This window comes from Lissotriton helveticus, chromosome 2_1, assembly GCF_964261635.1.
Source record: "Lissotriton helveticus chromosome 2_1, aLisHel1.1, whole genome shotgun sequence".
Lineage (NCBI taxonomy): Eukaryota > Metazoa > Chordata > Amphibia > Caudata > Salamandridae > Lissotriton > Lissotriton helveticus.
The window spans coordinates 1103579297-1103604568 of NC_136059.1; the positions used below are offsets into that span (position 1 = coordinate 1103579297).

Consider the following 25272-nt stretch of genomic DNA (forward strand, 5'->3'; position numbering starts at 1 on the left):
TCACCTGTTGAGTAGATTCTTACTGTTGTAAGGACAATGGGCTAGATGTAGGTAAATAATATTTACCGACTCTTAAATACCGAATTTTACCGATTCGGTATTTAAGAGTCGGTAAATATGAAGGGGGGAGATGTAGGACAATCCAGATGTTTTTTTCCGAATCGGTAAAATTCGGTATTTACCGATTCGGTAAATACCGACCGGTAATGCCCATTCATTCCTTTGGGCTTTGAAGCCCATAGGAATGAATGGGCATTACCGAATCGGTATTTACCGAATTGGTAAATACCAAATTTCACAAGGGTGCAGGGGGTGTCACTTTGACACCCTCTGGCCCCCCCAAAACAGGCTCGGGTGCCATGTGGCAGGCATACATGCCCCAAGGGCAGGTCTGCCTGTCACATGGCAGAGGTGTGCATGCACACATGTGCATGCACACCGGAATCGGTATTTTACCATCAAATTGGATTTGATGGTAAAATACCGATTCGGTAAGGCTTGTGGGACTCAGAAGAGTCCCACCTACATCTCAAATTTACCGAATCGGTAAAAATACCGATTCTGTAAGAATATGCCCCCTACATCTCAAAATCCATTTACCGGTCGGTAACGGCCGAAATCGGCCGTTACCGACCGGTATAAACCTACCTACATCTGGCCCATTGTTTTATATCACAAAAGCATCATCTGAATGAATAGAAGAATGACTACATGAATGAATGCATCATTTACTGCATAGTAATTTTAAACCATTGCAACTCAAGCTGGGCTAAATATGTTTTCATCAACAGGACACTTCATATTATAAAAGACAGTTTAAAGAAATGTTTTTAGTAGTTCATACACACAAAAGCTGGTGTAATGAAAATCATATTATATTATACATCTAAGCAGCTGCTATTTCTCACAAAATAGCCACCACAAGGACGGAAGCTCCACTACAAGCTCCTCTACCCTTGGAAACATTAGGTTAAAATTCTTCTCAGGACATCCCATCCAGGAATGCAGCTGCAAGTTATGAGACCTGATTGAGAATCCAAAGAGGTTTTCAGTCCCACCTGCTCTCTGGTCACTTGTAATTGCATGAAAAGCCAATGGCTCCTTCGTCCCCATGGCCAAGCTGGATGCGAGATGAAATGCTACTGCCTTAAAGAGCCTGTGGTTCATGGAGGAAGGCTGAGGTGAGTGCTGGCACAGCCTCATGCTAAAGGAGCTGGTAGCAGGGAACAGAGCCAGTAGTGACCAGGAGAGGAGGCCTCCACTGCTCCTGCACTCACCCTGCTCCACCTACATCACTGGTACTGCCCATCAAGAGTCAATGATTGCCCACCTACTGCGTCTGCAATGCCGAGTTCTTAAACCTGAGCTCAAGCTTGACTGTCTTAACGACTGTCCCAAGCCGGGCACCCTCTGCCTCCTTTTAAGGCGTGAGGCTGGACTTGATACGATTGACCTGTCTCTATTAAACCCACCATCTTGTTTTAAGTACTTCCCTCTGCTCGTCTACCTCTGCAAGTTTTCCAGCCATGAATCAATGAATCTCCCTCTGATGCTGGAAAAGAGTACCTCCACCAACTATATGAAAAATAATCTGTCCAGAAAAAAGACTACTAGTCACCTTTCCTCAAAAGAACCCAGTACTAACCCACACCAAATCTTGCAGTAAAACAGTATTTAATGAAACTGTCACACAGTGCCCTTCACTGCAATAGGAAACTATGAAATTAGCTAGAATATAGACTATGATTTTGGACCTCATTTATTTCTAGCAGCAATAGTAAGCCCAACTGTACTCACCTTCAGCTTTATGGACATGAACAAATTCCATCTCTTTCGCCTGGAAGCTGTGTTAGTATAAACCCTATAGTAAATTCCTCCCTCTGCCTACAACCTTACGGCCCCTCCAACGTTCTCTCTTTTCAAACCGTCTGATTATCTCCCAAATTCCTCCAATGCATCCTAACTTTCATGGTCCCCAAAATCATTCTCCTCTGCTTATTCCTTAGGTAACACTCAGCCTACATTCATTTCTAGTGCGCCAGTTTAATCCTGTAACCCATCAGGCCAATCAAAGCCCCATCTCACAGACTCAGTCCCCAGCCTGGTAGGGCAATCCAAGTTTTATCTCCAAGAACTACACTTTTTCTCCCTCTCCAGATCTACAATCTCCTTTGAATTGAAGATTTATCTCAGGTCCCACCTCATCTACCAACCCAACCAATGGCCCAGATAAATAATCCAGAAAGATAGACTATCAAGATGTAATTGTGAACCTTGCCTCAGGAGAAAACAATCCTCTCTCAATGATAGAGACATTTGAAAAGTTGTTGAAGTTTATATAGACTCTGTGAACTAGTTGAAAGCCAGATAATCACATGCACCAATGCTAAACAGGTAAGTGACCAAACCCATTAAACTCCATCATCCCAGTTATTATAAACAATAGACCTCCCCACACCTACCCATAACTTAGGAGGAAGGAACCTGATTTCAATACTTAACAGTCAGCTGCACAACCCTGTGTTCATTACAAGACACTATTTTCTTTAATGCATGCTGCACACCTGTTCAGTAGTAAAGTACTGTATGTAGATTTCTAACACCATCTTGAATTTCAACCTTGAAAACCTAGTCATACCTGGAATAGGGCTCTCCGAGTCCTTCAACATCCTTCTCCCCTAGCAGTATTTCCCTAAACGGTGTAACTGAGAGGACAGGCATGGTGGTGGAGTAGTTCTTATTCATAAGATCACATTAGGCTTCTGAAAACTTCCTGCTGTTTTGTATGACATCTTCCAATGCCTATCAAAGGAGATATTCACTCATAAGGCATTTACTCCCAGACAAAATGTCATCTACCCCCCCCTAGTAAAGATAACACATTTATTGAAGAGTGCATGGACTTCATTATGTTTCAACTGTTGTTTCCTGAGGCCAGCATTTCCCTCTGTTATTTCATCTGTATTGGAGTGACATCCAATACCAATCGGTCAATCTATTGCCTTCTTTCCTTGTTGACAGCATTTTCATACAACGCTTTTAAAACTCCTTATAGTTTAAGGCCTACCTTCTTCATCTGCTCTTCTCAAAGGATATACCTTTGTCTGCCAAAGACCTCATACTAGTGGACTGGTCTGACCATTTTCAGATTTAATTCACTCTGGCCTTTGGCCACCAGAAAACCTAATGACAACAGAAACAAGAGACAATGTGGTTTCCTGACACCAAAACCATAAACATTACAGCTCTTGTCAAAAGCGCTGTATGGAATATTTGCTCATGTGGTTCTCAGAAAGACATTAACATTACAGAGGAATACTGTAGCAACAATTGATGGACAGAATGCTGGCATGGTGAGCAAAAGAACAATGAATTTACCCCAGATCTGTGATTGGGGGTGAGTGTCTGAAAAGGTGCAGCACCCCATCCATCATCCCCTTGTGTTTGTGTTGTTCACCCTAACCGTGCTGGGTATGCCCAGACATGGTTCCCGGCTCACTGTGCACCGGATTCAAGCTAGCCTGGTTGATTAGGAGTGATTCCCCTGTTAGAAATGGGGGTATCTAGTTGGCAGGGGGAGATATCTTTGTCCAAGTAGGGACCTTTCTTCCTAGTCAGGGTAAGGGGGATACACTTCTAACATAACCCCTACTCACCCCCTTTGGTAGCTTGGCCAGAGCAGACCGGCTTATGTCAGAGGCAGTGGATAAAGCATTTTTGAATACATTGAGGAATACAGTGAAAACACTACAAATGGACAATACCAGTTTATAAAAGTAAGTAATCTTTATCTCAATCAAAACAAGATCACAACAAAAATCCACCATACAATACTCTTAAAATTAGTTACTGTGCAAAATAACCTTCAAAAGGCAGGAAAAACATGAAAAAACAGTTCCTCTGACTTATTAGCTCTGTGCGGGCTACCACGATACTAAATACGGCAGCGTCTAACAATTCCTGCCAACCACGCCGATACGGGTTAGCCAAAGCGTCGACAGACTCGGAGACAGTACCTTTTGTTGTTGCGGCCGACACAATGGTACGAGCCATTCCGGGGCAACCATCGCAGTTGCGATGTAAGATGGAAGCGTTGCAGCGTGTGATGTCCTCACGACTCGGTGCAGGCAATGGCTTGTTGACAGAGTCGGTGAGACCAAGGCTTACGTTGCAGGGTGAGGTGCAGTGCTGGCAGGTCATGATGCGGCGACGGACCCGGTCAATGTTTCAGTCGGGCAGTGACTGAGTCAAAGATGTCAGTGCAGCGTGTAGTGAAGTGTTGCAGAGTGTGCTGCCCACAAGACGCGGTGCAAGCAGCGGCTCGTTGACGGAGTCGGTGAGACCAGAGTTACATTGCGAAACGAGGTGGTGTGCTCTGCGGTGCCTTCAGGACACGGACTCCTGCGACGGACTCAGTGACATAGTCGGTTGCCTTTTTCTTTTCCAGGCAACTGAAATCAGCGGTTCCAGACATGGTGCCCAGAAGTTTGGTGAGGTCTTTGATGTTCCTGAGACCTAGTGAAAAAGGGGCAAGCTCACTCCAAGCCCTTGGAGATCTTTCTCAAGCATGGGAAAAAGCAAACAGCAAAGTCCTTTCTCATTTCCTTAGTAGCAAGAAGCCACTGCAGGCCAACCCCAGACAGCAAACAGCACAGGGGCAATATTCCTCCTCAGCTTCTCCGGCTCTTCTCCTTTGCAAAGGTTCCTCTTGATTTCCAGAAGTAATCTCAAGATCTGGGGTCTGGACCCCAATATTTATACTACAAAATCCTTTGTTCTCAGTTGCAGAAAAGCCATGTGCTTGGTCAAAACCGGTTCTGTCCTCTTTGGTGCAACTTCCTAGCAGGAGGTGGAGACAGCATTGTCCTTGGCAGACCAGGCCTATTCAGATGAAAGGAAATCTCCTCCCCTTACTCTAAATGCAGCCTAGCCCTGACTCATCAGGCTCTCTGGAGCCACTACTCCCCTCCAGCCCCTGTCATCCAAAAGCCAGACATGCAATACACAAACCTAGCAGAGACACACTGTATGGCTAAGCAAGAAAATGCTTACTTTCTAAAAGTGGTATTTTCAAACCAGAATGTAAAAATCATCTTAACTAAAAGATGCATTTTAACATTCCGGGTTCAGGCGTATATAACTTTATATTCCCTCCTTGTTCCCAGGGGTAGTTATGTTTATAAGATGTAATAAACAAACTGTCCATTCTATCCTATGGAAACAGGTAGCCTTGCAACAGAGAAAAACAAAACTGGCAGTAATTCACATACAGGACAGGCCAAACACACCAGGGCATGTCCTACATTTTCCATACAGTGCACCCTAACAACAGGGGTACCTTGGGCCTACCTTGTGATTGACTAACATGTAGGAAAAGGGAAGGTTAGGGCCTGGCAGTGGGAACACTTTCCAAGTAGACAGGGCAGTACTAGACTACACACAGGCTCTACAATGGCTGGCCAGAGTTATATTTACAGGCTGCTTATGTGGGTGGCACAATCAGTGCTGCAGCCCACTACCAGCATTTGATTTACAGGCCCCGGGTACACACAGTGCACTGCACTAGGGACTGACCAGTAAATCAAATCAGCCAATCATGGAAACACCAATCAATAACAACAATTTACAAAGGGAGCACTGGCACTTTGGCACTGAACAGCAGTGGCAAAGTGCCCTAAGCATCTAGACTAGCAAAAACAAAGTCCAACATACTGCAAAAACCCAGGAGGCAAAGGGAAAAATTCAGGGGGTCCCACCACAATGGTGCCAGGTCTAACACTCCCAAACAGGTCCTAGGGTGCTTGTCTCTGGTCCAGCGAGGACCTGACTTGACAGTTTGCGCTGGACTGTTCCCATGAAAAGCAGGGCCAAGACTGATTTGCACATGGCTGAGTCTAAACTGGGGTGGCATGGTGAGCAAAAGAACAGAGAATTCATGCCAGAAATCTTGACTGGGGGTGAATGTTTAATTTGTTCTACATTCCATCATTTGTGTGTGTTTTAGGGCTGGCACAAGAAGACGTGCATCTCTCATTTTCAGTTATAAGTCCCCTCTCATTAATTTTGTTTCTTAATGCTGTTATGTTCTTTAAGAAGAGATGAACAGAGGACATGGACCCTAGTATGTGGACTGATCTATACTTTATAGGGGATACCCTCTTTACTCCTGGGCGAGCTTGTGTGCTCTTGTTCTCACCAAGCAAAGTCCCAGTCTGAAATGCCCTTTTTTCCACACTTTTAGTCCTTCTCCAATACTCATGAAGGAGGTGGTGCCCATTGTCCATTTGGCAACCCCATGTGTCCTTCAAATATAACCGATGACTCCAAGAATCACTCAATGCTTCCCATCCAAGTGATATAACAGTCAAAAACCCACCCTCCATACCCACTGCCCATGCTTCGAAAGACAAGTGTGAAGACTGTTTTCTTCTCTGCAAAAAAAATAAATTCCCGTGAGGTCTCTTTCACCCGGTCTGTTGACCGTGATGACCAACAGCTCACCTGTAAGGCACATTCTTGCTGGTCTGATGTTGATGCAATATTGATCTCGGAGCTACTCAAAACTAAACTGCCAAGTCACTTTAATGCTCTGTGCCAGGATCCATTAGTAATGAGTTTGTCAAAGAGCTGCTCCCCTTCTGGACGACTTTAGTGAATTTTTAAGCTATGCGAGATTCCTTCCCAGATTGTCTGAAAGTGTCTGAAAGTGGGATATACTCCTGCCTTCTGTAAAAAGCATGTGCAGACTCCAGGAACTTGAACAACTACTGGACTGCCATGGATGTTTCCTTCCTAGGCCATATGAGAGAAAGCTGGGTAGTCTCACAACTTCCTTTTGATATCCAGACAAACAACCTCCTGGACTACTTTCAATCAGGCAGGGCTGCATCACATAGACCTTAATACAACAAGTGCTTGACGACACACTCTGTTTCCTCAAATAGAGCAGCCCCTACCATTATCTTCTACTATACCTTTCAGATGCCTTTGATACAGGTAATATCCTAAAAGAATAAATGGGAACTGAGGCAACAATTCTAAATATGATTACATTTTATTTCTCCAACCCCTTCCAAGCAATTAAAACAGTGAGTTCCATATCATGTGAAGTTAACCTCGGGAATTAATATTGTCTCATACTTTGGTTATCTAGAGACTCTTCCAGAAATCCTCAGTAATGTTTGTATACTTTATCACCAATATGCTGATGATAATTAGAGCCTTATCAAAATTTCCTCCTCAACCAACACCTAGTTGTTTACCAACACTCTACCCAGCATTCAAAAGCAGCTGTCCATCCACAACCTAAACCTCACCCAACTAAAACAGAACTCTTTTTAATCGTACCGCTAAAATTCCTGTGTACCTGTCCAAGATCAGATTAAATCTTGTTCTTCCTAGGTTGCATACTAGTGATTGTGGACAGTGTGAAATGAATAGGATTCATATTTGACAATCGGCTTAATCTACAATCTCATATCTGGACGATGGCTACAAACTCACGCTACCACCTTAGATTACTTTGGGATATCAGACAGGGCATCCCTAACTAAGACTTTAATTCCATAGTCAGGACACTAGTTCTCTCCAGATTGGACTTTGGGAACATCCTTCTAACTGATTTTCACTAAAGTTCACCTGGTTTCCCTCAGACCTATTCTTAACAGTGCCTCTTTGATTAGTTCAGAGTACATCTCTCTTATCCTTCTCACTTGTGAATGGTTCCACATTGGAGAAAGGGCACAATTTAAGACTGTCTGCCTTACTCAGAGAGTCCTGCACAACTCCAAAGCCTCCTATCAGGCTAAGAAACTAAAAATCTCTAGTGTACAACTGTGGTCAAGGAATGTTGAATCCCTCCTACTCAAACTCCTGACAAATAAGAGTATTGCATGAGGCAGTCCTTCTTCAGTATTTCTACTAGCATCTGCAACTCTCTCATCCAACTCAACACATGGTCCCCATGTCATGTTACTTTAAAAGAGGAACTTAAAACCCTTCTCCTCTTCCAAAGACACTTTGGTCACTGACTGCTCTTAACACCACCACCCAATGTCCATTGCCTCTTCTTGACTGTATTGTTCTCTGGTATATAGTTTCTATTGTTTGTCCACATTATTTTTACAGCGCTCTAATTTCTTTGGGCTACATTTGTGCTATAGGATGTTGCAAAATAAATAAAAAATGAATGTATAATCCATATATTTAACAAAAGAACTTAACAGTGGTGCATCACGCTCTTTCAAACAGTTATCCAAGTCCTCCTTAGAGCAATGGCTCTCGATCCCTAATAATAGTGGTTATAAATATTTTCTTCTGGAGTTCAAATACAGACTTACTTTTTTAGTGTTTGTCTGTCCAGTTCCTTTTTCTTCTTTCTTTTTACCGTAGGATCCCATTTTGTGGTTACTAAACACTCAGTAATGGAATTGCAGTTGGTGTTCCCTGACATTCTTTTGCATTCTGTTCAATTAATTTCAACACAACACCATTTTATTGCTATATCTCAAAACTTTCAGTTCAAAAACTGTTCTTCACAGCAGCATTTGATCAGTGGGTAACTCAATATAGTTGACCTTGCAATGTTTAACACCAAGATTATTAGCAGAGCCTAATCCCAGCATTCGTTGCATTTATCTTACATTCTGGTTGTAGGAGGAATACGCTTCTCGGTGCTTCAAACAGGGGGTTTGTTCGTTGGCTTCCTGCTGAATACGAAGATGGACGTTCCCTCCCCAAAGGATGGACAGAGAACAGAAGAATAAATGGATTCGCACTCCCTCTGGTAGAGTATGAGAGTCTGAGCCTATGGTGAAGTAGAAGGGCTTCTGCTCTGTGATATGACTGATGGTAGAGCCCGTGGTTAAGAGGGGAGTTGTCTATCTACCATACGATAGAAGGGCTGTACAAACCACGTTGTGTAGTAGGCACATAGTAGGGTTCACCAATTCAGACAGATTACTTCTTGAATATATCAGGTGCCACATATGCTCCAAGGGAAAGAAGTCAGTAAAATGTAGATAGGACACCCTACTTGGAGCAATGATTGTTTGTTCAACCTCCTGATCCTACTGACTCTCACAGCGTACATTCCACGCACAACACTCACATCATTCCATGTATGCATCATCACTTAATCAGTGAACCTCCATGACAACGCACATACAAATATATCAAGTGTCATTGCTTTGCTGGTGATTATTGCTACATTTATATCCTGATTCATTACATGATTCATTACATTGGGTACATCTTTACTCCCCATATCAGTACTGGTAAGTATGTATAAATAATGAAAACATAGTAAAAAGGCAAAGGAGATAAATAGTATTAATATTAAATGATTTAAACTTGATTGAATGGCAATTTAAGTGAAGACATAAAATATTCAGTTGAAATAAAATGTTTTAAGACTCCAGCACACTTCCTGAAAACAAGGGAATGTTTTTAAAGGAGAGGATGGGTGTTCACACACCCAACAGAGAAGGCAGTGTTCTCACTTTGAGAGCGTAACAGGTCTAGCCATGCTAGAAATGGGAAGAGGGTCTCACTTCCAGAGAATGAGAAAGTGGTCTTTTTCTCAGAAATAGAATGTGAAGTCTTATTGGTTGTGGAAAAATATAAGTCTCACTTCAAAAACATGTGTGTGGAGGCATCTCATTAGAGAAGGTGGCTCACTCTCCCAGAAGAAGAGATGATAATCAATTTTTCAGGAGAGGAGTTTGTGGTCTCACTTTCACAGAAAGTGTGGGGTCTCCAGTCTAAAGGAAGAAAGGAAAACGTCATTGCGAGAGGAAATGACAATGATCTCTTTTCTGGATTCGGAAGGAGTGGCATTCTAACTGTAGACAGAGGGCTGATCTAATTTTTAGAGGAAGATGGGATAGTCTGAAGAATAAAAATGTGTTTAAGCAAGTTGTGTTATTATAAGGAAGACCATCATCTTTCTCTGTTCTTTATTGCAGGCACGTGCAGTTTCAAACCAGATTGTCCAGTTTCCAAACAATGAAATCACACTGGATAATGAGCGGTCACTCGCCTTCATGCAGTTTGGTCAGTGGACAGACCATGACCTGAGCCTTTCTCCAGAGACTCCAGCCAGAACCACCTTTGTTGAGGGCCTGGACTGTGACCACACCTGTGTCAAGGCACCACCTTGCTTCCCACTGATGGTATTATGCAGACCCTTGTTTACTGTACCATATCTGTTCACATGATAGGATTCGGCTTCCTCTAGCGCATGGGTACTCACAAACTTTCTGTCGAAGAAAAAAATTACAATGTGGTTTGTGGCTGAGGGCCGCACCGGTAGGGGTTGGGTCAGTGGGGGCATGGTCAGTTGGGGCGGAGGGGGGGGCTAGAGTAAAAAAATCAAACCTGCTTCAAAACATTAGACAATGAGACAATGCACATTTTGATAACACATTTTTATTAGCAGACAATAGCAATCTTAAGAGCCATTGCATAGCTTTATATACACTTTGACCCCAATTCCATCACAGTCTCGCTCTCTCTCTGTCAGTCAGTCTCTCTCTCTCTCTGTCAGTCAGTCTCTCAGTCTCTGTCAGTCAATCTCTCTTTCAGTCAGTCTCTCTCTCTGTCAATCTGTCTCTCTCTGTCAGTCAGTCTGTCTCAGTCAGTCAGTCTCTCTCTCTCTCTCTCTCTCTCAGTTAGTCTCTCTCTGTCAGTCTCTCTCTCTCTCTCTCTCTCTCTCTCTGTCAGTCAGTCAGTCTCCCTCTCAGTCAGTCAGTCAGTATCTCTCTGTCAGTCTCTTTCAGTCAGTCAGTCTCTCTATCAGTCACTCACAGTCAGTCAGTCTCTCTCTCTCTTCTCTCTCTCTCTCTGTCAGTCTCTCTCTGTCAGTCTCTCTCTCTCTCTCTCTCTCTCTCTCTCCCTATCAGTCTCTCTCTCTCCCCGTCAGTCTCTCTCTCTCTTCCTGTCAGTCTCTCTCTCTCTCTCTCTCTGTCAGTCTCTCTCTCTCTGTCAGTCTCTGTCTCTGTCAGTCTCCCTCTCGCTCTTAGTCAACCAGTCTTTCTCGCTCTTAGTCAGTCTCTCTCTCTCGGAGTCAGTCAGTCTTTCTCAGTCAGTCTCTTTCTGTCAGTCTCTCTGTGTCTCTCTCTCTTTCAGTCAGTCTTTCTCTCCCTCAGTCAGTCAGTCTGTCTCTCCCTAAGTCAGACAGTCTCTCTCCCTCAGTCATTCTCTCTCTCTCTCTCTCTGTCAGTCAGTCAGTCTCTCTGTCAGTCTCTCTCTATCTCTCACTCTCTGTCAGTCAGTCTCTCAGTAAGCCAGTCAGTCTGTCAGTCTCTCTCTCAGTCAGTCTCTCTCCCAGTCAGTCTCTCTCTCAGTCAGCCTCTCTCTTAGGCAGTCTCTCTGTCAGTCTGTCAGTCTCTCTCTCAGTCAGTCTCTCTCCCAGTCAGTCTCTCTCTCAGTCAGCCTCTCTCTTAGGCAGTCTCTCTGTCAGTCAGTCAGTCTCTCTATCTCTCTGTCAGCCAGTCTCTCTCTGTCAGTCAGTATCTCTCTCAGTAAGACTCCCTCTCAGCTAGTCTGTCTCTGAGTAAGTCTCCCTCTCAGCCAGTCTCTCTCTCTGTTAGTCTCTCTCTCTCTCTCAACCAGCCAGTCTCTTAGTTAGTCAGTCAGTCAGTCAGTCTCTCTCTCTACTCTCTCCACTCTCTCTCCACTCTCTCTCCAATCTCACACTCTCTCGCTCCACTTTTTCTCTCTCTCCACTCTCTCACGCCCTCGCGCTCTCTCCACTCTCTCTCTTTCTCTGGGAGGCCATGGGTACATTACTTGCAAGGTCCGCCGCCACCAAGGAAGCAGTGAGTACCAGGTCTCTAGCTGCTCTCCTTCTATGCTTGATGCAATCAATTAACAATTGAATTAGTAAAGTAAATTATTCTATAAGCTAGCCAATAGTGCAGCGGTTGAATGAAACATTAAGACTGTCATCTACAAGACAGCTGTAATAGAACAACCCTGAAGAGGGTCAGGTACTTGCACCTAATTCTCTCTCCAAATGGCTAAAATGATGCCAAACAATTTCTCAGGCTTTCTCAAAACCAGGTCCTAAATTCGGTAGCGCTACTTGAAAAGTTCTGGATCTCCTTCACTCTGAATCTGTTGAGAGAATATGCAAATATTCTTCTTCTTAAAACATCTTTAAGCTTATGACATACTAGGGTTCTAATGAATTGGTAATACATAATCTGGCTGCATAATCTTCCATGTTTTAATATGAACCCAATTGTTACATTGTTCTTTAACCCCTTCCACGCTCATGACGAGCTCAGCTCGTCATGAAGTACACCTCTTGTACACTCATGACGAGCTGAGCTCGTCATGAACTGCGGTTTTATTAATTTTCCAGTGCACAGCGGGAAAATGCACCTCATCGATGCGGTTAAAGCACTCCGATATCATTGCTGGAGATTGCTTAAATTTACAAAGTGTGTGTAGTAAATACAAAATATTTATTAAGAGAGTCTAGATTTTATTTTGAAATAAGAAAATGAAGATTCCCAGCCTTCAAATCGCAACCTGGCATGATAAATCAGGAGTGCCCAACCTATAATCTGGGGGGGTGATTGTTGGTAGGAATTCACAAATATACATATAGTGACTGTAAACAGAACTAATTTACTTACTTTATAGATATCCTGAAAATGTGCACTGATCCAGCCATTCTGGATTTATTTTGGACAGTCCAGCTATAGTTTATCTGTCATATACTTCCTCTTGTAATTATAAGGGCTATCTGACCGTTGTTTCCAATGAGCAACAACAGTAACCACCACTATGTCTTCACCACCAGTAACATTCCAATGGTGCTCCATCAAAGGAACCTTGAGATGTGACTTTCCAATTGTCTATTGAAGACCTTCCAAACATTCAATGCCAATAACCGATCAATACAACCATCAGTATATTGCCACCTGGGACAACCTATCAGTAGACCCTGAAATGTCACATGCCAAAATCAAAATCAAAGAGTCTCTGAATCGCCCATTTAACAAAACAACATTTCAATGTAGCCTACAATGCTAATAAAGAATTTTCTAAAGATTGAATAAATAAATAAATAAATAAATAAATAAATAAATAAATGCTGTCTAGGATGTCAAGGTCTTCTTCTTTATTACTCAATCCATAGAACTACCTCAGAGCTTTCGGAGCTCTGCTTTTAATGTTTCTTACAAAAATTCCCATACGAGTTGTACATCAACTTTCTCTTACTGATGCCCCTATATCTCCTGTAGCCTAATCAAAAAACACCAGCCTACTATATCTCTGCCTTTTAAAATCCATCCATGGAGGTTTATGATCACCACATTCAAAGCTGTATCTATAGAACCCATCAAGATCTCTACCTCTTCTTTCCCATAGAGGCATGTTTAAATAGTCACCCAGATTAATATATACAAAGAACCATCACCCACACCTACGTATAAAAGGTATCCTCTGAGGTTCAGAGTCTTCTTCTTCGATTCCACGCAACCCACAAAATACCTCTCCCTTGTAAGACGTTTCTATATCTCCACTGCCAATAACCACACTCCTATACCACTGCCCTATCTCTACCTCTAACAACTCATCAGGTAAGCTCTATCCTAGATAAACCATTCGAGTACCTACCAAATATTGGGCTCCTTCAAAGTGGCATTTATACTCAGATCACAACTGACTGTGCATTTACCTTAAAATGTCATCTAGTCCTATCACAAATTGCCATCATATCATATATCAGAATAACAGACTATCTTCTCCTGTGATGTTTTTAATGCAGATTCCACCCAATGATCCAAGGATTGCAAACAGAAGTGACTGCATTCCTTTATTCCGCTCGGCTCCAGCTTGCAACGAAGGATCACCTGTCCGTGAACAGATTAACATTTTGACATCATTTATTGATGGAAGCCAAGTGTATGGAAGTGACATGGCATTGGCAACCAGACTTAGGGATCAGACAAACCAGTTTGGTCTGTTGGCTATTAACCAGAGATTTACTGATAACAGCAGAGAGCATCTTCCCTTTAACACCATGGGAGAAGACTTCTGTGTCCAAACCAACAGATCTTCGGGCATTCCATGTTTCTTGAGTGGTGAGTAGCATCGTTTCTGCCTATAGTGGATTTTTATACTCAATTTTACGTCCATGATTTCTGAAAACTTTGAAGTGTATCTTTATGTGCTTGAAAATATTCTATTAGATTTCAGAGAGCAACAAAGCACGATTGCCTGTTCTGACAATTGAATGTGTGTCTTTTTAATATTATTGAGCACAAGAAATGCAAGGTCTCCTTACCAACCCTTATTCCCATTACTCAGAGACATAAACTGTTCGGCCAGCTTCCATGAAACTAGCATATAGTAATGATGACCTGCTCAACCATTACACAAAATCAGTAAATCAGTCCTGACCTACAGTGACCTAGTCAATCCGATCAGTTAATGACAGCAATTAATCTTACTACCCACCAAGAAGTCTGAGGCTCTCGAACAAGACAGGTGGGGACCACATGGAAAACTAAGGACCAAGTACTATGATGCAGAGCTCTTTGGCAACAATAAGGATGTTCACTTTTGCATGTTAGGCAATAACAACTTGCTTTCCAACCCAAGCCATACTAGCTCATACATAAATCATACCCAGTAGGTCTAATATAGCTTTAATCTCGCAGAGGGTAATTTAATACGTAATAGTTAGTCGTGCAATGGCAAGCATATCCTATCTGTCAATACTGTCAAGATACCTCTTTAGGAGCTGACGGTGTGCTCGTTTAATATACCTGTGATGCTTGAACTGTTTGCAACCTCGGCATAAGATTCAAATGCCAACTTTATAAGAAATTGGGGTATTAGTTGAGGCCGGTGAGTACCCACCTCAAATAATTACCACAATCCTTGTCAAGGTGAACCCTTAAAGTCACTAAACTAACCTGAGCTCAGCCCCCTGGTAGCTATGGAACAGAGCAGACAGGCTTAACTTAGAGGCAATGTGTAAATTATGTGTGCAGTATTCAAACAGCAATTAATTCAAAAACAACACTAAAAAAAATCCCAAACTAATTTAGAAAAAGAGTGAATTTAATAAATAAAATTACACCGAATTGACAAAACCTAATAAATAGAACCAGAGTAATTATTTTTTTTATTCAGAATTTTAAATTAGTACTAAAAACTGTTATTTGCCAACTGCAGTCATCTGGTTGCACATGACCGGGTGAAGGGTAAGCTTTAAGTTTGAAAGTGATGGAGAACGGATGAGATGCAAGGACCGAGTTTGTCCCAGTCAAAAAGTTACCTTCGCACATAGAAACTTTTATGTACCAAAACGCCTTCAGCAGGGCAAGTCAGCAGGCTGTGGCCGAAGCTGTACTCAACATCAACGGGAAGCCGAAGTCCATAGTTTTTGTGAAAACTTTGACTAAGGAGGGAAAGTGAAGAGTGGGAAAAGTTCATGTTTTGCATTCAAATAGCTCTTGAGGTCGATAGGATACTGGTGGCAGCTTGGTTCAGTGACTCTTTTTGCCTTTGCACATACAATCATTTCTAGAGTTGGGATTTCCTCAGTGGGAAAAAGCTGCAGGCTGTAGTTGCAGAGGATTGGACATCACCCAATGCTGGTCGACAGCGGTACCACTGAATCGCTGCTGCTGCGGAGAACACATCAGGACTGCAGCAAACTCACCCCAGCGGCGATGCACCCACTGTGGATCAGCTTGGCAGGTTGTTCCCAGTGCCACGCTGGTTCTCAGGGCAAAAAGATAGCAAAACGTTTCTTAGTCCAGGCTTCAGCAAACCTTAGAGTACTCTTTGACACCAGCCAAGTCTCCAGGAGCACAAGGATAGCACTTGCTGATCAATACTCACTTCAGCAGAAGGGTCCAGGGTATGGTAATTTGGAACTGGTGAGCTGAAAATGCAGGAAAAGGCATCCAGAAGCTTGTGTATCCCTATAGCCCAAACAGGATGTCAGCGTTATGAACCTTTGAATCCGCTTCTTTGTTCTGGGTACAGGAGATAGAGCAAGTTCAGCCTACAATGCTGCTCTATGGTCCCAGATGCAAGACCCAGTCCTCTTCTGTTCTTCCAGAAACTCAGAGGTGATCTGGGGAGAGTACTGTGGATGTCATATTTATGACTGGCACCAACCTGTGGTTGGGGCAACTCCTAGGCACTTCCTAAACAAAGGGGTAGTAGTTCCCAGAGGTGCCCCTACCCAGTTTTGTTATAAAGAACAAAGGTCCCTAATCAGAAATAGAAAAATGTACCACATAGGGAATATATATAATGTATAGGAGCTGTCCAATCAACTTTTAAAATGTCATTTTATTAATTCATGAAATAAAAAATAATCTTTACGGTTAGTTACCCCCACGGGGTGCACTTATACAGGTATAAAAAACACACACACATGCAAAAAAAGTGACTGACAAAAAATACACAACTCTGTAAAACAGATCACTCCTTCTCTGTGTAGTGTGCAGATACAGCAAAGCCAAGGCAGGCCTTGAATTCACGATATGTCCAGGGCTGAATTTATTTTTCGGGTATCGATCACGCTTACTGGTTCCAGTTATTCGTACTGGTTTTTTCACATTCACAGCAAATTACTTTCATATAGATTTCCGATAGATTTCAGATAGATATCAACCGTGTGGGAACTTAATTGGTGAAGGGGAGTACACTCTACTGGAATATCCCTGCAAGTCTGTATTGGCCGATGTGACGCCTTAGCATACTGTTAATGTATGATACATAAGATTTTTCCTACGGTTCTCATATTGATTTATTTTCCTGTCATATTGGTTTATGTATCCAGGCAAACAATGTATTGTCCTGGGGCTGATCCCTAGATTTGAGTGGTATGAAACGTTGTCGACCTAATCACTCTAACCAGCCTGATTATGAAGAATGAATTAATGGGTGGAGCAACGTTGTGTTTTATGGAGTTGTGACTTTAATTCTTTTGTCTGCATGTGTGTTTTTGATACCTTTGAAAGTTCACCCCATAAGGGTAACTACCGCTCCATATTTTTTTTTATTTTATGTATTATTAAGATGATGTTTTAAATGTTGATTGGATGGTTTCTGGGCATTAATTATATTTTCCTTGCATTATATTTTTTTTATTTCTGTTTAGGGACCTTTGTTCACTATAACATAATACTACCCTTGGTCCTTACACTTGATCCTTACACATCCTTCAGTTTTCATTTGTCTGCAAAACAACCTACCTACAACCTACCTATTTTTGTAGCACTTCCTTTCTGGTCTACTACAAACAATCCCACAGTGCCCTTTCTCTCTAAATCCAACCTGGCAGAAAATTCTTCCCCTGCTTAGAGCTACCTGTGCCAACCCAGAGCTGTGGCTATGGAAATGGCCAACCCTTCCCCTGTGGTTCTGAGGCAGCTCCCTCTCCTGCAGGGATTGGGACCAGCCTTACTAGAGGACCAATCCAGAGGGTTCTGGCTTAGGTGTGATCTACATCTACCTTAGATAGGGTAGGTCGACCTTTAAGTCCACTAAGTGCCTGTGCACATTTTCCAAGCTATCCTGTCAAGGAGTGGAGAATGCCTACCCAAACCCAAACCACCTTTCTTTGTAATGGGATAAATTCACGGCTCACTACCAGGCAGCCATCAGCAGCCAGGTGAAGGTTGGAATACTTACAGAGAGGCCTTAGATGCTTTAGTACAACTATTTAAAAGAGTGTTTGGAATTGTTCTTTGCTGTTAGGAAACCAAAATCAGCATTAAAATGTGTAATAATGTATCCCAGTGTTTCTCTTTGGAAGGAGCTAGCATTGCCACAATGAAAATAGCTTTTAGGTTGTTTCACCTTAAGGACATGTGGGGCAGTAAACTTTTATATGTCCTAATTTTAAATACCATGCATTATGTCGTAATGGGCACTAAGCCCTACCTGAGGGATGACTGATTAGTATTTCAAATGAAGGTTTAGACCTGTCCAAAGGGTATACTTTTATAGGTCGAATTGGCAATTTAAAAACTGTTTTGCCAGGGCTAGGCCTGGTGTCGGGACTGCTGTAACACTGCAATGGGCAGCACAATAAGTGCTGCAGTACACTGGAGACATTTAACTTACAGGCTCTGGATACATTTTGTGTACCATATACCAGGGACTTAAAGGTAAGTAAAATATGCAAACTAGGGGTATGCCAATATCATCATGTTGAAAGAGGTAACACAGGCACTTTATTCCACTGGTTAGCCAGGGCAAAGTGCACAGAGTTCTGTAGCCAGCAAAAATAGCCAATGCAACAATCTGGGAGAATACCATGCAAAGGATGGGTATCCACATGTAGCCTTAGATGTGATAATAATACTTTGCTCTGAATTATAGTTGTTAAATGACAGGACTGCTAATCTTGTGTGTAATGTTTTTCTTTACATCAAGGTGATCCCAGGACGAGTGAGCAACCAGGCCTCACAGCCTTCCATACAATTTTCATGCGAGAACACAACCGTGTGGCCAGAGAGCTGCGGCAGATGAACCCGCGATGGACAGGAGAAACGCTCTACCAGGAAGCCAGAAAAGTTGTAGGAGGCATTCTCCAGGTATTCCAAAAAGTACATTTATATGACTGAATTTTAAACCGTTAAATGTGTGTTGTTGAGACCAAAAACAATCACCTATGCAGAAGTAGCACATATGATGTGCCTGAAAGTAGCAGAAAACTTCAGATTGAAAACCATGGCCTGACTATGCTTAATAGTAGTGCATGGCAGTTTTATGCACCCACATTGCCAGTCAGCACCAGAGAAGGATTTTATGATACTTTGTATAGTCCAGATACTGACCACAATGTTAGCTGCACCAGCTATAGTGTCAACCCCAGCAGATGGGAAACATCCTTTACAACAAAACTTTTACAACGCAGGTTTTACAACGAAAACCATTACAACGCATTGCGCTGGGGGGCGCTCTAGGATAGGGAATAGATTTCATTTACTATCCAACACCTTCCCTAGTGTCCACGGGGACTGGAGTTGGAATAGTAAATTAAACTATTCACTATCCAGCACCCCAAAGCGCTATGCGTTGTAAAGGTTTGCGTTGTAATACTTGCGTTGTAACAGCATGCGTGGTAAAAGCATGCGTTGTAAGGTCATACATCCCCAGCAGATATATTTCACAGTACGATTTGACAACATTTACTTCTGCAAGAGGTGTAAGGGAGAAGTATGGAAGTATTTTATGTATTAACTGGTGCATTTGTAGTGTAGTATCCTGGATGAAGTTATTCATAATTGCACAAAAGCAGGACTGACCAACACGGAAAGCTAAACCGTACTACATGGTACATCCACCTTTAAAGCCTGTTGAAGTGTAGTTTTCTTGTTGGACAGTCCTATTTGTGACTGAGTCAAAGAGCAAATTAAATCCTTTCCAAGCGGGGTGGAAGCCTCCTCGTACAAACACAAGTGAGACAATGGGAAGAATCTAGTATTGAGTACATTGTACATTGCACTGTTTCAGGGCCGGTCACTCCACACGCTGCGCAGACTCCTCCGTGAGTGTGCCCAGGCACCCCCCGCTACTGCCGCTACACTCACAGGTTCGCTGCTGCTCCCGCAGCTGAGGACTCTGGGTCCTGTAGTCCTTGCGCCTCTCTGCCCGTGAATCGCCGCTGCTCCTGCAGGTGGGGATTCTGGGCTCTGCTCTGTGTTTTGCGCCTCTTTCTTTCCTGATTCTTTCCGCCCATGTCTCTAGCTTGTTCACCCCTTCGCCTCCGGTTTCCCGCGCTTGTCCCCCCGCTCACCGATCCCTGCCGCTGCTCCCCTGCGGCCCCGCCCCCTCTCCCCAGTCCCACCTTCCCATTCACCGCCCCGCTCCCGCCTCCCAGCTGCTCCTCACTCCCACCAAAGGCAAGCCCGTCTATGCCCGTCCGCGCCTGGACCGCGCCCTGCGCCAGGACCCCTGGTCCTCGACGATGCCAGTGCACCCGACAAACTTTTTTTTTTTTTTTTAAGTTTCAAAAACCTTAATTTAGGCATTGTACATCTCACACAGCTTGCAGCCTACAACCCTGGGGCCGGCAGTGAAACATAGGCATCTAGGTCGCGCTATCTGCATGGAGCGAACACAGCCGATTAGCCGACAACCCGGAGGTCCGGCGGCGTGTGGTAATATGAAATACAAACATATCCAGTTCCCATGTGGTTCGCTGCCCTCCTTCCTGTCCTGCCCCCCAAGGGTGAAGGCAGTCTCTCTTACATAAATCACTGTTGTCGCAACTCTGCTAGGAGGTAGACTAGTATAATCCCTTCATGCTAAAAAATGTATAAACTCCCCCAACAACCCCCCCGCAACGTACAAACTGCCTGCCTCCTCGCCCGCACACAAACTTACAACGCTGCCAGCCTCCACGCACTCAACGCCGGCCGGAACCCCGCCTGCTACCGTGCCACCCCGAAACGCACCCACGGACCCTTCACCTGCCAAGCCTGCCAATTCACCTGCCTCCGAACCTGCACCGCACCCGCCAAGCCGAGCACCAGCAACAACGACCTCAAGTGCATCCTGCTCAGCACCTGCTCCGTCCACAGACACGCCGTCGAACTCTGGAACCTCCTCGACACAACATCACCAGACGTCGCCTTGCTCACAGAAATCTGGATGAACGCCTCCTCAGCCCCGACATCGCCATAGCCGTCCCGGATGGCTACAAGATCACCCAGAGGGACCGTGTCAACCAAACCGGAGGAGGCATCGCCATCGTCCACAGACACACCATCCGCAGCACGACCGACTCCAACGACACCCTCACCTCCGCCGAGCACCTTCACTTCCAGATTCACACCGACCCCAAGACCACCCTCAGAGGCACCCTCATCTACAGACCCCCGGGACCACGCACACAATTCAGCGAAGCCATTGTAGACTTCGTCAGTCCGCACGCCCTCACCTCCACAGACTACATCCTCCTAGGGGACCTCAACTTCCACCTGGAGAACAAGAAGGACTGCAACACCGCCACCCTGCTGGACAACCTCGCCAACCTCGGACTCAAGCAACTGGCGAACACCCCCACCCACTACGCCGGCCACATGCTTGACCCCGTCTTCTCCTCCAGCAAGCACATCTCCTTCAGCCACTCCACCGGACTACACTGTAAAGATCACAGCTGCGTCCACTTCAACTTCAGGAGAACCACGACCCACCACCACCCGCAACAGGCTCCCCACAGAAGCTGGAGCAAGATCACCGCCGACCAGCTCACCACCACCCTCAGCCAGAACCCGCCCACCAACACGACGGACCCCAATGAAGCAGCCCGCAACCTCACACAGTGGCTCACCAACTGCGCCGATGAACTCGTACCACTGAAGAATCCTCCCAGCAGATCCGGCAGCAGGAAAGCCTCGTGTTTCACCAACGACCTCAAAAACTCCAAGAAAACCTGCCGCACCCTCGAGAAAGCCTGGCGCCACGACCAGACAGCAGAACACATGACAGCCCTCAAGAACGCCACCGGCAAACACCACCAGCTGATCCGCACCACCAAGAAGACAACATTCAAAGAACGACTGGACAGCAACACTCACAACAGCAAGGAACTCTTCAGCATCGTTAAAGAGCTCTCCAACCCCAGCGCCTGCAACAACGACATCACACCCTCGCAAGACCTCTGCGACTCACTCGCCTCGTTCTTTCACCGCAAGATCGCCGACATACACAACAGCTTCGGCGCACTGACCACGCACCCAACCACCGAACCAGCGCCCCCCACCACCCTCTGCACCTGGATCCCTGTCAGCACCTAAGACACCACCCGCCTAATGAACACCATCCACTCCGGCTCCTCTACCGACCCCTGCCCACACCACATCTTCAACAAAGCCGACTCGATCATCGCACCCCAACTCCGGAACATCATCAACAGCTCCTTCACATCGCCACCTTCCCGGAGAGCTGGAAACATGCCGAGCTGAGCGCCCTCCTGAAGAAACACACCGCGGATCCCACGGACCTCAAGAACTTCCGCCCCATCTGTCTCCTCCCCTTTCCAGCCAAAATCATCAAGAAACCCGTCAACAGACAACTCTCCACCTTCCTCGAGACTAACGGATCCCTCGACCCCGCACAGTCCGGTTTCCAAGCAAACCACAGCACCGAGAACGCCCTCATCGCAGCCACCGATGACATCAGGTCCCTGCTCGACAATGGGGAAACTGCTGCCCTCATCCTCCTGGACCTATCAGCAGCCTTCGACACCGTATGCCACCGCACCCTGATACAGCGCCTCAGCAACACCGGAATCCAAGGAGCGGCACTGGAGTGGATCATCTCGTTCCTCGCCGGAAGAACCCAGAGAGTCTGCCTCCCCCCGTTCCGATCCGTGACCACCGAAGTCATCTGCGGCGTTCCGCAAGGATCCCCACTCAGCCCCACCCTCTTCAACGTCTACATGTGCTCTTTCGCAGCCATCGCTCGCCAACACAACCTCAACATCATCTCCTACGCTGACGACACGCAGCTGATCCTCTCCCTCACCAACGACTTCGCCACCACCAAAGCCATCCTCCTGGAAGAAATGAAAGACGTCGCAGAATGGATGAAGATCAGCCGTCTGAAACTGAACTCAGACAAGACGGAAGTTCTCATCCTCGGACCATCTCCCTCTGCCTGGGACGACTCATGGTGGCTCCCTGTCCTGGGCACCGCACCCAAGCCAACGGACCACGCACGCAACCTGGGCTTCATCCTGGACTCCTCCCTCATGATGACCAAGCAAGTGAACGCTGTCTCGTCATCCTGCTTCAACACCCTGCGCATGCTCCGAAAGATCTTCCGATGGATCCCCACCGAAACCAGGAAGACGGTCACCCAGGCCCTCGTCACCAGCCGTCTGGACTACGGGAACACCCTCTATGCTGGAACCACAGCCAAAATCCAGAAAAGACTCCAGCGCATTCAGAACGCCTCAGCACGACTCACCCTGAACATCCCTCGCCACAGCCACATCTCCGCCCACCTGAAAGACCTGCACTGGCTCCCTGTCAACAAGAGGATCACGTTCAGACTCCTCACCCACGCACACAAGGCTCTCCACGACACAGGCCCGAAGTACCTCAACAGCCGCCTCACATTCTACACACCCACCTGCCAGCTCCGATCCGCCAGCCTCACCCTCGCCTCCGTCCCACGAATTCGGAAATCCACCGTTGGAGGAAGATCCTTCTCCTACCTGGCAGCCAAGACATGGAACTCCCTCCCCACTCACCTACGGCTGACCCTGGACCATCTCTCCTTCAGGAAACAACTCAAGACCTGGCTGTTCGAGCAGTAGCGACCCCCCTCCCCTCAGCGCCTTGAGACCCTTACGGGTGAGTAGCGCGCTATACAAATTTTGTTGATTGATTGATTGATTGGTAACAATGTTAGTGAAACAGTGTAGGGTAAACTCTACACATAGTGAAGCAGTCAGAGTACATTGTAACACAGAGTGATCTATTCCTGGTGAAACTATACTATAGTTTATGCGAGTGAGAGAGATCTACTACTGGTGATACTGTATTGACTGTCTAATTCTCAGAGTTATCTGTCTAACAGTGAGAGTGGTTCTGGGCTTTAGATACCATCCTGGATTCTGTAACAGTGAAAGTGATCTTGTGCTCGTGATACTGTATTAAGTAACACTGAGAGGCATTATATGCTGTTGATACTGTACTGTGGAACAGCTGTTGATGCTGCACCCTATATTAGTGAAAGGTTCTGTGCTAGTTACACTATACTATGTAACAATGAGGGTGAACCTGTGCTGGTGATACTACACCGTGTAACAATGTTACTGAACCTATACTGGTGATACTACACTGTGTAACAATGAGAGTGAAACTGTGATAGTGAGAATATAGTGTATAACAATGAGAGTGAACCTGTGCTGGTGTTACAATACTGTGTAACAATGAGAGTGAACCTGTGCTGGTGAAACTATACCGTGTAACAATGTTACTCAACCTATACTGGTGATACTACACTGTGTAACAATGAGAGTGAAACTGTGATAGTGAGAATATAGTGTATAACAATGAGAGTGGACCTGTTCTGGTAATACAATACTGTGTAACAATGAGAGTGAACCTGTGATGGTTATACAATACTGTGTACCAAAGAGAGTAAGCCTGTGCTGGTGACACTATCCTGTGCAATAGGGAGAGTGATTTTGTTATGGTGACACTATGCTGTGTAACATTGTGAGCCCACAAAGCATGCCAAACCACGAAACCACAAAAGTTGATTCTCAATTAGCTTGTCCTCATTGGACAGCAGCGGCTGTCAATAACCTAGGCACCCTGACTCTGTACCACAGGCCTAAAAGGTCCAGTTATAGCTACCCGAATGCATAAAGTACCACAGCATCTTTCTATATTTATGCAGACAAAGATCAGCAGACCCATCTAGTCTTTCCATGTGTATATTTCTGCAACACTGTAGGCACAATACAGTCTCAAATTGGGTAAAAGCCTCGCATCCCCTATTGGCTGTTTGTTTTTATAAATTTAAATTATCCTTGTAATGTTTGTTTTCTTCCAGAAAATCACCTACAAAGATTACATCCCCCTTTTGATGGGCAATGAAGCAGCTGCACGAATTATTGGTACCTACCGGGAATACAACGAGTCGGTGGACCCACGAGTGGCAAACGTGTTCTCCCTCGCCTTTCGCTTTGCCCATGCCTCCATCCAGCCCACGATCTACCGCCTGGAGGATGGGTACCGCCCGCTGACTGGTGCAGCTTCTGAAGTTCCACTCCACATGACTTTCTTCAACAGCTGGAGGATCGTGAGGGAAGGTAAGATAGTACCCTATCCTTTTTGCCAAAACAGCACGTGCAACTCCTCCACATGCACAGCATACTGCAAGGAGGTAAAGGACAGAGGGTTGCACAGAAAATCTACTTGAAGGCTGCCCATCATATGTCCATGGAGAGTCATGAACAGACACTGATGTGTTATTTTGCTGGGGCTACACCTATCAATTATAGGTCATTACCAACTTAGTAATGTTGACAAAATCGGTAGCGGAGGCACAGCACTGTGGAACTGAGGCTGCTAAAGAAAAACAGCCACAGGGATAACATGTGTGATAAAGCATCTAGTAGGGTGGGAAGGCAACTCTTAGAGACTCATTTTACATGGACACTCCCTGTTACAATAGTCTTCAATGAGGGGTGGCCATCTCTGAATATGATCTTACAAACACAATCAGCCAAATGTACAGGACAGTGGCAATGAAGGT

At 45.0% G+C, this 25272-nt stretch overlaps 1 protein-coding gene across 1 annotated transcript in view; it reads left to right on the forward strand.

Annotated features, from left to right (window-relative positions):
- Positions 1–25272, forward strand: part of LOC144820204 (eosinophil peroxidase-like) — a 78973-nt gene that overhangs the window by 10876 nt on the left and 42825 nt on the right. The window contains exons 5-9 of the mRNA XM_078677812.1: positions 8656–8785; positions 9966–10172; positions 13784–14099; positions 18424–18584; positions 24568–24826. Coding sequence (XP_078533938.1) covers positions 8656–8785; positions 9966–10172; positions 13784–14099; positions 18424–18584; positions 24568–24826 — 1073 coding nt within the window. The remainder of the gene's footprint in view (positions 1–8655; positions 8786–9965; positions 10173–13783; positions 14100–18423; positions 18585–24567; positions 24827–25272) is intronic.